This window comes from Prunus persica, chromosome G5, assembly GCF_000346465.2.
Source record: "Prunus persica cultivar Lovell chromosome G5, Prunus_persica_NCBIv2, whole genome shotgun sequence".
Classification (NCBI taxonomy): domain Eukaryota; kingdom Viridiplantae; phylum Streptophyta; class Magnoliopsida; order Rosales; family Rosaceae; genus Prunus; species Prunus persica.
This window is the reverse complement of record NC_034013.1, coordinates 18,425,224-18,438,879: the sequence shown is the minus strand read 5'-3', so window position 1 is coordinate 18,438,879 and position 13,656 is coordinate 18,425,224. Positions and strand designations below refer to the sequence as shown.

General features: G+C 41.0%; 2 protein-coding genes across 2 annotated transcripts; one reads left to right on the top strand and one right to left on the bottom strand.

Annotated features, from left to right (window-relative positions):
• Positions 608-3,061, top strand: LOC109949371. Its single transcript, XM_020564815.1, has one exon. It carries the CDS (start codon positions 608-610, stop codon positions 3,059-3,061), a length of 2,454 nt encoding a protein of 817 aa, XP_020420404.1.
• Positions 9,253-10,073, bottom strand: LOC109949269. Its single transcript, XM_020564476.1, has 2 exons — positions 9,760-10,073; positions 9,253-9,677 (listed from the first exon to the last, which is right to left on the bottom strand). Exons 1-2 carry the CDS (start codon positions 9,930-9,932, stop codon positions 9,536-9,538), a joined length of 315 nt encoding a protein of 104 aa, XP_020420065.1. The 5' UTR covers positions 9,933-10,073; the 3' UTR covers positions 9,253-9,535.

Genomic DNA, 13,656 nt, shown 5'->3' with positions numbered 1-13,656 from the left:
ATCTGCAGTGGGAGCTGTCTGGTGAACTTGAATTTTGTTTAAAATTGACCGAATGCGTGTATAATGTAGTGCAATGTGTTTGATAATGGTGAAAATAACAGCACACAGAAAAATCATATGTTAACTTTGTCTGGCCTAAAAATTTGTAAATACGGCTAGTGTTAGGCTCAATTTAGATGCTAATGTGGGGAATTTATTGGCATTCTGGGTTTGTTTTGGTAAGAAGTATAGTTTGTGTGTTTTGGTTTCGAATTTGGTAATTGAGCTTGTACTACATTATACGCTTTCTATCACAACCTGATCCTTTTGTTGAAGGCGTTTACATTTGTGCAAAAGACTTGGAGGGTTAGAGGGTTCATATTTCTGCCATTGTATGTGTATGCTAGTTTGTTAATAACTTGGAACCCACAGATATGTACAAAATCAGAAAAAAAACAAAAAGGAATAAAAGTTAATTGTTGAAGCAGCTACAATTTGAGTTTGAAGATTTGAGGATTTAGAAGATGATATGTGTAGTGGAATGATTGTTGTGCATGTTTTTATTCATCTATTTTGTATTTTTTAGTGTTATGAATCGGTGTAGTAATTATTTATGTTTTTTGCAGAAATGGATACAGTTGGAATTTTGGTATGCTACAATGGAAGTTGGGTTAAGAAGGATAACATTGAGAGTTATGAAGGTGGGGAGGCTAAAGGCATAATAGTGTCACGGAACGTAACGTTTTCCGAACTTGTTGAACGCATTTATAAGATCATGGATGCAGAGCCCACGAAATATAGTGTCACATTGAAGTATTCAGTTCCTGTATCCGCATCTGTCAGTAAGCAGATAAGGGTTGAAGACAATGATGATGTTCAATATTTTCTCAAGTACAACACAGATGTTATGGCCTCTAAAGTAACCCCTTTAGTAGCAAGCTTGAAAAATATCGAAGGTCATGGTATTGAAGGGTGCAATGGCATTATAAGCGTTGAGAGTAGCAATGCTCCTGCTACCTTTGTTGTGGAACGAAGAAATGTGGCAATTGCGCACAATGAAACTGAAAATGGTGGGAATGGTTTTAATTGGAGTGATTGGGTTGAAGAAGTTCATTTTGAAAGCGGTGAAAACATAGTTGCTGATTTGTATCAACCTAGCAATGAAGAGGAACCGTACTCTGCACCAATTGTGCATCCTCATGAGGACAGCAGTGCGGAACCCTCCACTGTGCAGTGTAGACAGGTGCAATCTGAACCTCCCCGGCAATCAAGTTCGAGTGAAATGCATACAATTCGGGTTGATTCGAAGCATGGTGAGAGTGTGGAATATATTGGTTATGGTGGAAGCCTTTCGTGCATAAATTGGGAAGCAAATTTGAAGGTTGGCCGAGTTTATCCAAATAAGATTGCCCTTTTAAAAACCATCAGTTTAGCAGCAATTAGAGGCCACTTTCGGTTCAGAACAGTCCAATCTGGGAAGCGTCGGTTTTGTGTTCGCTGTTGGCAGGTGCCTTGCCCTTGGAAACTTCGGGCATATAAGGTTGGATTACATGAGTTTAAAGTTGTTAAATACGATCCACTTCATGAATGTGATCTGAGGTTTGTAAGTAGTCACCATCCTCAAGCTACGGCCGAATTGGTGTCTGACTGTGTTAAATGGAGATTTCAGGATTCGCGTAGCATTTATACTGCAGCTGATATAAAGACAGATGTGAAAAAAAAATTTGGTGTCAGCATAAGCTACTCTACAACTTGGAGAAGCCGAGAGTTAGCTTTCAAAACAATGAGAGGGTCTGCAGAAGAGTCGTATTCCCTTCTCCCTTCCTATTGTTATGAGTTGGAGCGTACAAATCCGGGAACTTTGACATACATTCAGACTGATGCAGCCGACCACTTCTTATATTTTTTTATGTCAATTGGTGCATGCATACGAGGATTTAAGTCGTCAATGCGGCCCGTGATTGCTGTTGATGCTACCCATTTGAAGTGCAAGTATAAAGGTGTTTTGTTTGTTGCGACCGCATTTGACGGAAATCGCAACATATATCCTGTTGCCTTTGGGATTGGAGATTTGGAGACCGATGCAGCATGGGAGTGGTTTTTGAGAAAATTACATTGTGCAATTAGTGATTGCTCGAATCTTGTTGTCATATCTGATCGCAATGTTAGCATACAACATGGGTTGCGTAGAGTTTTTCCTGGGGCAAGCCATGGTATTTGCTTTTATCACTTGAAGGGCAATATGAAAGCCTCATTTCACTTGAAGCAACGGGATCCGATATTGGGGTATTTTATAAGGGCAGCGAAGTCTTATCGTCTAGCGGAGTTCAATCGTCACTTCTCGATGATAAACAATGAGCGAGTGCGAACTTATCTACTACGTGCAGGCGTTCAGAAGTGGTCTCGGGCCCACTGTGATGGACGACGCTATAATGTGATGACAACGAATATTGTGGAGTCCATTAATTCAGTTCTTCGTTTTGCAAGGATGCTTCCGGTCCTACACTTGATCGATGAAATCACAAATTTACTTCTCACTTGGTTTAGTCAACGTCGAGATTTAGCAATGAAATGTCATTCTACATTGTGCCCTGATTTGGGTGAACAGAAGTTAAGGAAGAGGTTAGACGCTGCGTCAAGGATGAATGTGGTCAAAATCAATGATGTTGAGTATAATGTTCTAGATGGTGATTTGAACGGTCTGGTGCACTTGGCAAACCGTAGTTGTACGTGCAGGAAGTTTGACTTGGAGCAACTCCCGTGCAAGCATGCTATTGCGGTATGTCGGCACTTGAATTTGAACCCCTACTCCTTTGCCTCTTCTTATTATACACGAGCTACATGGGCAGCGGCATATGCTGAATCTATTTATCCTGTACCACCTAAAGGCACATGGGTTATTCCCGAACATTTGAACAATGTCAAAATCCTTCCTCCTGTTTGTAAGGTTATGCCGGGCCGTCGCAAAATGCAAAGACTACCTTCCAAAGGAGAGGACTCCCGGCAAAAAAAATGCTCAAGGTGTGGTGTGAAGGGCCACTACCGAAATACATGCAAACAATCTGTCCCTCTCAAGAACTGAAGTGTCTAATTGCGCATATTGTACAGTTGTTCAGTTTGTACCTCAGTTGTCATCAACTGTGAAGTTCATGAATAGGTTCGGTGATGCTGCATACATGGAAGTCCGTCAATTAAACGGTCATGTGAAGCATATGGAACAAGGTAACAAGTTCCTTGCAATGAGAGCCTATTATTAGTAGCAATTTGTGAACATACAGTTCCACCTGTTTTATGGAAACCAGCTGTTATTTAACAGTGTTCCACTGGCCAATGTGTCTTACAGATTAGCATTTCTATTCGTTTGTGATGTACCTTTTATTTTCATTTAAATTGTATTCGATTTGCTGTTGTGAAATGTGATTGTAGTCACGTTCGCATCACTTGGTTTCCTTTCCTACACAACGTTATGTCCTGTCTTTATATGCGCCGTATTGGTATTGTATTGTACCTTTGTTGCCATCGTATTGGTATTGTATTGTACCTTTGTTGCCATCGTATTGGTATTGTATTGTACCTTTGTTGCACGGCTATTGGTAGTGTAATGAAAACGGTTTCTGTCCCAAATGAAAGGGCCTAGAAGGCTAACTAAAATGTAATTATTTGGGAAACTATCCATGCAGCTACACATGGTGAACACATCACTACTATCGTTATATGGACTTTTCAAATAGTTAATTATTCACTTCATGTCACACACACAGAGGAACAAACCCTTCCCCATTGGTGTGTGATTAGTGCCTATGGACTCTGGTATTTATAACTTTTCCAATCCAACCTGTTTTGCAAAATAACAAAGTCAGTTATTAGTGTTCTATATTGTTGGTCACAGTGTCCGTGGTTTGTATCCAATTGCCTTAAGGTATCAATACATGTCCCATATTTCCATGGATATTCCGCGCGTCATAACCATCGATCTGTCCGAAACCCTCCATATACACGACCATTGCTAGAGTCACTGTTTATAATTACTCAGATGTAGAGGCTATAATATGAGGTGTATATCCATAAAGCACCAATAAAACCGTACTATAAGCACAATACGATTACAATATGTGTCAATAATTATACAATACAACCACAATATACATCCTTAATGCTTGTAATATGAGGCCAATAAACGTTTAATAAGCACACCTCCACGTTACAGTACTTCATATTTATACAAACTAAGTAATTTCCCACTCAACAGTGAGAATAAGAGGAAGGCGTAAACAAGGCACCACATTCAAACAAAAGCCACCAAATACATACAAAATGATTCCACCCGTACTTACCCTGACCCAGCTACAGAAACCCTTCCACAAAATCACCATGTTTACAGGTCCATGAATAGATCCAATTCTTTGGTCTTCTTCCTCGCTGCATGCACAAGGCTATGATCAGCCATTCCCTGGCCACCCTTATTCAGCACCTGCCAGACACCACCAACATCTATTTCGCTCCAATTGTAGTCTGGTGACACGACGGAAGCATAATCCCGGAACATCTCGAACCCATTGTTAAAACATTCAACCAGTTCATGGTTAAATTCTTCAGAGTCAGTGAATTTTTGGACAGCATCTTTCTTTGTTTCTTCCAATTGTAACGTCAAGGAGGCTAACTTCGCGCTTCTACTTTGGGCTTTCATTGTTTGCTTAACTTCTCTAGCAAATGCTTTGTTCAGCTTGTTCGTCAAGTTGCCCATCACCTGGCCATGAATATCGCATTTGGTTTCCCACCAATCCGTTGCCGTACACAAATATTGGAGGTGATGCTTCACTTCAGCTATTTTCTTTAGCGGATCAATGTTGTCTGCCTCACTTCCGGATGACGTGGGATCGTTATTTGGAGTCCCAGGTGGAGATGGGAAAGGGACATGCCATGGCTGGTCTCCTGGGTAACTAACAACCTCGTTTGGAGGGATTACGTCTGACATCTTCAACTTCAAATGGGGATAATGCACACATGCACCCTGAAAAACAGTTAACGTTACAAAATCAATCTGGACCTTCCTTTTCGTTACCAACAATAGGGTGAGCTTTAGTACAACTTTCGTGTCTGATATATATGGAATTGAATGAGTAGGTTAGACCCTCTTATATAGACGAAGTTGTCTGTTTTATATTGCTTTCAATGACTACATTACAAAATCAGTCTTCAGTCATTACTCCTCTCTGTCACTGACAGCATTGTAAACTTGCCCATTACAGTCGGACCAAATACGAAAATACACACCTGTCAACGTTGGAATAATCGGCCGTACCAATATACACACCTGAACAACAGTGACTACACAAATTACACACAATCTTCATCACAATTCTATACTATATTAATATTGAAGGTGCTGCCATATGAATAACTCCCTTAGTAGCAAGTTCCCCATTAACTCATTTTACCAACTGTACAGACTTGTTCATAAATTACAAAGTATCCCCTACAAATGACGACAATAGGCAAGTCCATCTAAAAACAAAATAATACCACCAAATCAGTCATATACAGTCCCATCTTCCGAAATTTAAAGGCGAATAAAACGTCTGGTGGGATGAATACACCTACAAATATTTTCACATGGTACAAAATAAGAGTTAGGAATTCACCGTTATATACAAAAATGGAACTCATATCAAGGAAAACATGCACCCTGAAACAGGAAATTGGAAACACAAATACTTTCATGGTCCATTTTTGTAATTGGCCAATTCATTGTCAATTTACCGTACTCATATATTTGGGACAATTTGTAGTTTTGGTACAGGAGGGAAATTGGGGAAAGAGGACAAAAGGAATAAATTGCAAATTCAACAAGGGTCCCATACAACAACCACCAACCAATGGTAAACAATAGTTGTATACAGCTGTTATTATGCACAGCCCAAGTCAAATGTGTTGCCCAACAACTCCCGCCAATAACTCCCGCCTAAAATTGGACCCAACAACTCCCGCCAATAACTCCCGCCTCTTCAGCACAGTCATTTACTCCTGGTCATTAATACCTCCCACTATTTAATTGTAACCCAGCTGCATCCACCCAACATTTCCATCACACTTACTCCGTCAAACCCCCCCTGCCTGCGCAGCTATTTCACCTACATCACAATGAATGGCAGTTTGGTCAAACTAATGGCCACACCAACCCACAGTAAATACCCAACACCCATGGACCCCAACCCCACACCAAACCCAACCCTTACTGAAGGAAGGGACACTGAAACACCTGACAAAGCAGCAACAGAAGACACTGAAGACTGGGTCCATGGACTGCAGCAATGTCGAGCCAATACCATGTTCTGGAAAAATCTCCATGCAGACATAGTTAGCAAAATTAAAGAGGGCCAAGCTAGGTGGGGTGTCATAAAAAAGCGCACAATTCGGGCGCGTTATCAAGCTCGGATGCATCTCCTACATATGAAGGCTGTCAGAGCTAGACTTGAAAATGCCCCTGCCAGTGCAGTTATTGCATTCAAAGAATCAGACGAAATGGCTCAGCTGAAGCGACAACAACTGGAATCCGGCTTCGAACTATTTAGGAAGTTTGCACAAATTGTGGATGCAGAAGGAAAGTGGGACATCACTGTGGGAGGGGTCATGAACTTAATGGGTCGCGGTCGCCGCATTTGACGGGTATGCAACTCGAAATTCGGCCACAGCCAGAGGGTTTGCCTTGTAATATTACCATGGCTACTATTGGGGACAAACCCAGTACAGTGGAATTTTTGACGTGCCCTGTTTTTGTAATATATACGTATGAGGTGCCCTTTTTTTTATTTCGTTTGTTTTCTGTTGGGGAAAGGGGGCCTCGTTGGTACATATGTATAATGTAAGCTGCAGGTGCCGTCTTTGTTAAGATTGTATTCTGTAAGTTTGAGGTCACCTCTTTGTAAATTTTGTCTTGTGTAAGTTTCACCTGGATTGTTATTTTATTTTGTATGCTGCCAGGTTGAGGTGGCCTTCGTATTATATGTACGTTTCAGGTGCCTTTCTTTTGTGTTGTATGCAGGAACTTTGATAACTGCAGTTGATGTAGTTTGGCTGCATTCATTTCATATTCGATATAATGTAATTACCTTCCACATAGTTCGGATTTGTAGACTTGTTCAATGACATTGCAAAACCAATACGCAAGACAGTATAAAAAATGTTATAATAGCTGTACCAATTTCAAATAATGCTGAGGTTACATTGGAATGCCAATATAACACCAATATTGGGCATTATAAAACCAATACAAATTAATAGCGATACAATAAAGTTACAATACGAGACCAATATAGTGCCACTGTCCTACCAATACGTCATTCATCAACCAATATACAGACAACTAAGAATGGCATGTACTGTATATGCAAGTGTATACCATGCCGTATCTGTCATAAACTAAGGCTATGAATAACATTGGGCCCAATCTATACTTACTGTTGGCAATGGTAAATATTGGAAATTTTTTTTTTTCCTTTTTAAAAACACCCCATTAACTCCAGGTATCATGTTTGTGCACTCACACCATGTTACTGAAACATTGTGCACATGCAAGTGTAACCCTTTGAATTTGGGATGACCCTCTTCAGCACCCTAAATATCGCACAACGTGAACAATAATTCATACCCTTAAAAACAAGAAGATGAGTAGGAGGAGCCTCCGTCCCGGTGAGGGTGAGTCAGTGACGTCTCGGTTGCCCGGTCAAGACGCGACTTCAAGATCTCGCTGGGAAATGGAAGCTGCGAGTTCAGTGTGTTCACGGCTGTGCTACTGTGGGAACGTTGTCAAAACGCATACATCGTGGACGGTTTCTCATCCTGGAAGGAGGTTTCAAGTATGTGCAAGGGTAAGTTTAATAAACGTGTAAGTTTTAGCTGACATTTGGGAATTGTCTGTATTCCAAATCTGATGCTGGCTGTCTTTGTTTGAAAACATTGCTTCCGTTTCTGCAGAGGAATGGATGTACATTTTGGGAATGGGCTGACCCAGAGATGTGTGACAGATCGAAGCACATCATTCCAGGCTTGCTTAGGAAAATAAACCGCTTGGAAGAAGAACAAAACGCTGGAAAAGGAAAGATGAAAAACCCATGGTTTTGGGTCTCTGTTTTCTTGGTTGGAATGGTCATGTATTTGTTGTTTTCCAAATGTAATAGGACTCCTGGTCATCTACAGTTGGCAGGTTAAAGTTGGTTAGGTTATGGATGTAATGGAACAGGTTTTATTTAATATAAATCAGTGATGGCAGAGATGGTCGTTTTCTATTGGTTTCATCTTGGTTTGAAAAGGCAAACACAAAAGGCATAGCCAATAACCCCAGGCTCAGGTATTTTGGTATCAACTCTTATGCAGCCTCAATCGTCACACCAATTATTCCACGTAAACATGAGAAATAACTAAATATTTGACGGTGAGGGACCTCCCAAAACTACAACTCAATGACGTCAAACAATAGAATATTTGAGCTTGTAATTGGCCCAGCCGAGCGTTAATGATAATGTTTGTGCTAACGAACCCCGACATTTCCGTCCGGATCGGATTTCAAAAATGCATATACAAAACAAAGTATTCAACCTAACTAAACTAAACTAAACAGTCGACAATGCACTGTCGTCTCATGTTTACAGGTCCATGACATAGCCACCCAATATATACTTTCAACTGTCACGAAAATGAACACCCTAATATATTGCCAAATGAGAGTCGAATATTTCGCTATAGTGGCGATAAAATAATGGAAAAAGCTACAATGTGGGTGGCCACAAAAAATTGCATTCGCTGCAACTTGTGCCAAATTATGGATTTACAGGAATTTGTTAAGCACAGAATGTCAACAATTAGTTCTAACAAAGGAAAGTGAATACAGCCCTTCTACCATGGAAGACAAGTAGAGTTGAATTCCGTTACATAAATGAACACCCTGCAACCTACTACAAAATCACCCCACTTTATCGCGTGGTGAGCAACATGTCAAAAAATGTGCCATGTTACGCAAAAACTGATACTAAGTTTCAAGATTCACAATACGACAAAACATCCTGCAACTTCTTTCACATACATGTACATAATCTGAGATGTCAATATGGGTATGAAGCTGGAAGGACCACCTGCAGAAGGACGACATATGTGCCACTTCAGCATTCATATAAAGGGAAAATGAGATGTCATAACACATGTTCAATTTGAAGAAGTAATTGTTTGAACCTTTCATAAAGAACATGAAACAAGTGTTGGATTACACACAGTCGGAGTTCAGAACATATGACATACGTGAATCAGATGCCAGTTGCGAAACATTGACATTACCATCTATAGTGTTCAAATCCCCAATACCCTAAACTTTGATGAACAAAAGTAGCCATTTTTAGTAATCACAGTTGGACAAGTTCCCAACATAATGTAAGACATTTTTAAATGAACACTGACATCACAGGTGAGTACGTACGACGTAACTACAATGAAGTAAATAACAATGCAATTCCAAAGGCAGTAGTTAACAATAAAGCAGCAATGAGGTCAGATTAGGACTTTTACCTCATACATAGGCCTCCCCCCTGAAAGCCTCGATTGCAAGCTTCAATCGGTAGTAGCCAAACTTGGATGGGTCAATGGTATGTAAAGGAATGCCGGCACTAAGGTACTCGATATATTTGACTGTCATAATGCCACATGAAGTACTGTCCACCCGAGCAGTAGACAAGTTAGAAGTGCACCTATTGATAACATCCGAGTATAGTGATTTAAAAGAACACAGCTTACCCATCACTTTGTTGAGGAACATCGGAAATTCTGCAAATTGTGAATGGGTTAAAGTTTGACATGTCAGTCCCCTTTCTCTTCACCGCTTCAACCTCCGATTTCTCATAAAACCTCATTTCATGCAGCACCTTTGCAAGCGTATGGGTAATAGGCTCCATGAATCGGACAAGCATACTGTTGGAGGTAAAATCAGAATACGAGTCATAGACAGTGACAGTATGTCGCACAAAGTCGACTTCTACTGCCACCCAATGGGACTGTCGAACATTATACGGGAGATAGACCTTGCGCACTTTCGTCCATGCTTGCGCATACCCATGTTACCATGACCCATTGACAAAGTGGTGTACATTTTTGAGGTAGTTAGGGGGAGGGTCAACGGTCCTTGCAGCATATTGTTTCCTCGTGACTCGTTTCCCACTTGGCATTGCAAACGGCTGTAAAAATTGCTGCAACCAAGTGTGAAAGACACGTTACATAAACCCAAACCAAAGCACCAAAAGGAGAGACCTACATGACTCCTACCAATGCAAGAACTGCAGTGACACATAGTATGGATACAAAAATACCTGCAGACAAAACTCGGCGGTTGTCCACTCCCTTCCAAATAGTTGCGGATGAGAGAGTTGTCTTTTGCGTATTAGAAACATGGCCATGTCAAGGTGCTGCTATTTCAGAACACAACAACCGCGTCAATATCACAACAAATGACACATAGTCAATGTCATCAAATAAGAGATTGCTCGAAATAAAGCCGGGTTCAAATTGTTACCCTCGAGCTCATCCATGCAGTTTCATCTAACAGTTTGTAAAAAAAATCTGCCCCAACTTCAAATGGTTCGAGCTCCAGCTCCGCACTACAAAAACAACACTTGCAAAGGTAAATTGAAATATAATAGACAAGTGGAACACCTTGTATAATATGACAATGACACACACATGTATAGTATAGCTGCATATAAATTGTTTGCATACATCAAAAAACAAGTATATTGGTTTTGCCAAGATACAAATCCTAACCTGATGTCAGTTTTCCAAGCCCTGCAAAGTTGTATGATAGCCTTCACATCGTCCATGGCCACGGGTTTTGTTGGATTAAAACGGGGCTGAGGTGTCTGTGCATGCAAATCAGTAACCTTCCTCTTTTTCCTGGAGGGATCGGTGAATGGACTCAACAATGGTGTCGCAGCCCGCTTAAGTCTGCACCCTTTACCTTCAACATCTGGTTTCTGAACCATGGCAGTAACCTCGTTGTCCCCTTCATCACCAACCAGACTTATGTTACATTTCATGGGAGGCCTGACCTTGCATCCCACCCCCTCAATTTTTGTCTTCTTCCAATCCTCTAACAAATGTAACATCGTTTTACAAATAACTCTATACCCATTCCCATCTTCCGGAGTAGGAAGGAGGGCATCTTCAACACTAGGAAGCTTCACATCTTCAGAGGTAGGAACCTTGTGAGGTTGTTGGTCCACTTGCCTCTCACGAACTGAAGTTTCAATTTCAGTGTCTATGACTTCCATGGCTGGGAAGGGTTCTACTCCATCAGCAGGGACTTCTGCTTCCCTTGCAGCCCCTTCTTGATCTGAGGCTGGAAAGCCTTCCACTCCATCACCACAGACTGCTGCTTCCATTTCACCCCGTTCTGTATGCATGCCTGGGAAGGCTTCTACTCCATCAGCTGGAACTTGAGTGTCCATTTTAGGTGCTGCTGTAGTCGGACTAGTAGGTTCATTTAAGGGTGACAATTCATTCTGCCCTCCTTCATTCATCTGAGCAGTACAGACTTCCTCATGGCCTTCTCCACCATAATTTTTTTTTAACTCCTCCATCTCCAACTTCAAATAATGTTCGACTTCAGCAATTTTTAGGGTCAAATCCCGAATAGCCTTTTTATTTCTGTCACACTCGTTCTCATGCTTCAAACAGTTCTTCTGTACAATAGCTTCCAAGTCACGAACTCTGTTCCTAAGCCCCCGATTTGAACTACGTAGCTTAGCCAACTGATCCTTAATGCTGCGTAATTGATGCTTCAAACTGCGAACGTCATTAACAGACCCTTTGGCCTGCATACATTCATGAATGCAACAGTTAGAAAGCTTACAAAAAACCAGGAAACTATTTCCACTTCAATCCTATCGTATTCGCTATATTTTCACAACATTGGAAAAAGGTCATGCTCACCTTAGAAGAGGAGGGAAGGGTGGCTGTTTCCTCAACATCCGCGTCTTTTTCTTCACTAGAAGTGCCGATTTTTTATTCGGCCTCATCCCCAAATAATTCAACCATTTCTTCTTCGTTGTCATCATCACCCCAACTCCAGTAAGGTTGTTGCTTCTCAATATCTGTTGGCCGGAGAAGTTGCACATCAACCTCCGATTGAAACACATAAAAAAAAATCAGTGAACTTTGTAATTTTTCCTAATCATAACATCACTAATACAAACAGATCTAACCTCAAAGTTTTCAAAAACCTGACTCATAACCTCCCGAAAACGGGCCACCGTGTTGCTCCTCCAATGTAATATTCGAGGGATGTGCCTATTGTCTTCATGGACCGTGAAATGCAATGCTTCCAATGCTGGGAACACTTCAAAAGCCCAAATCTGTTCACAACAATGAAACATCAATATCTGTAAATGTATTTACATCAAATAGTTAATTGCTGGATATGTGTTCACCTGAATAGCGAAGCCAAACCCCCTTATGATGTACTCTCTTGGTCTATCACTTCGCATTCTTCTCTGCGCTCTCTTTCCACTTTGTTTGGGCATTTTTCTTTTTTGGGGCACTTTGACTCGTTGGTATTCAGCACAAACTGCCCTCAACAGTGAAGCATTTGTCATTGCATATGACACTGCGCCCCATGGATACTTGTCAAACTCCTCTAGGTCTTCAGCCAACTTCAAATAGTGCATGTCAATAAGCACATGCTTTTCAGTACCCAATAGAACAAAATTGGCAAAATAGACCATTCCAAGCTTGAACGCATCCTCATCATCTGTGCACTCGATGAAGGCGGTGTGTAGGTCCGAAAGGGTGGCAGGTTTATTGCTGCTGAAGTATTTTCGCTTTAACGAGCAATTTTCATTTGTCGCCTTCGGAATGAAAGGGAGCTTTCCGAACCTTAGCCCCGTGATGAGGCAAAATTGTTGGGCTGTGAATTGTATCAACTTGTTACCCACAATGAATTTTATCCCGTTCACCTGTGTAACTGTCTTAGGATCAGCCTTCCTCATCAACAGGCCGTGGACAATTTGTGAATTCCACTTCAGGTCCTCTATCAGTAATAGATGACCAAAACAACTTCCCTCGAACCTCTGTAACTGCTGCGTATTGAACTTCGCCTTTATTGTTGTAATGGCGGTCCTTGTGTGTGAAAGGGCAAATGGTTTTCCTTCGTACTTCTCATCCTCAGGAATCATAAGCTTTGCTTTACAAGCCATTCTCAAGTTCCCTGCACAACAACATCATACATATGGATCATTGGTTACCCATATTTCATACGTACATTACTCAAACTAATACTTTCAACCCATTTTGATATATGTATATACATATGACAAAACCATAAATGTTTTTAAGCCTCTTTTCTACTCTCCAACTCTCTCCACACTCTCCTCTTATCTACATTCCCTTCTGCCAAATGTACATCCCATTCCATCAAAAAACCAAATACCACCCAAGTCTGAAAACAATTTCATCAACCACGGATCCACTTCATACAGGGTTTGGGCGAAATGGCTACAAGAATTACTCCAAATGCATCAATGCCTACTAAAATCTACTCATATGCAATACAGTACCACACATGGAACATCAGTATTCACAGTTATGGACTCTGTGTGCAAACTAGACACGTCAAAATGTTACTGCAACTGCAACTGCTAAACC

Excerpts from the sequence above, each read along its gene's own strand:
- LOC109949371 (XM_020564815.1), top strand. The coding sequence starts at position 608 with ATGGATACAGTTGGAATTTTGGTATGCTACAATGGAAGTTGGGTTAAG.
- LOC109949269 (XM_020564476.1), bottom strand. The coding sequence starts at position 9,932 with ATGCTTGTCCGATTCATGGAGCCTATTACCCATACGCTTGCAAAGGTG. Across the intron at positions 9,678-9,759 it reads GTTCCTCAACAAAGTGATGG|TACTTCATGTGGCATTATGA; the intron begins GTAAGCTGTGTT and ends TCGGGTGGACAG.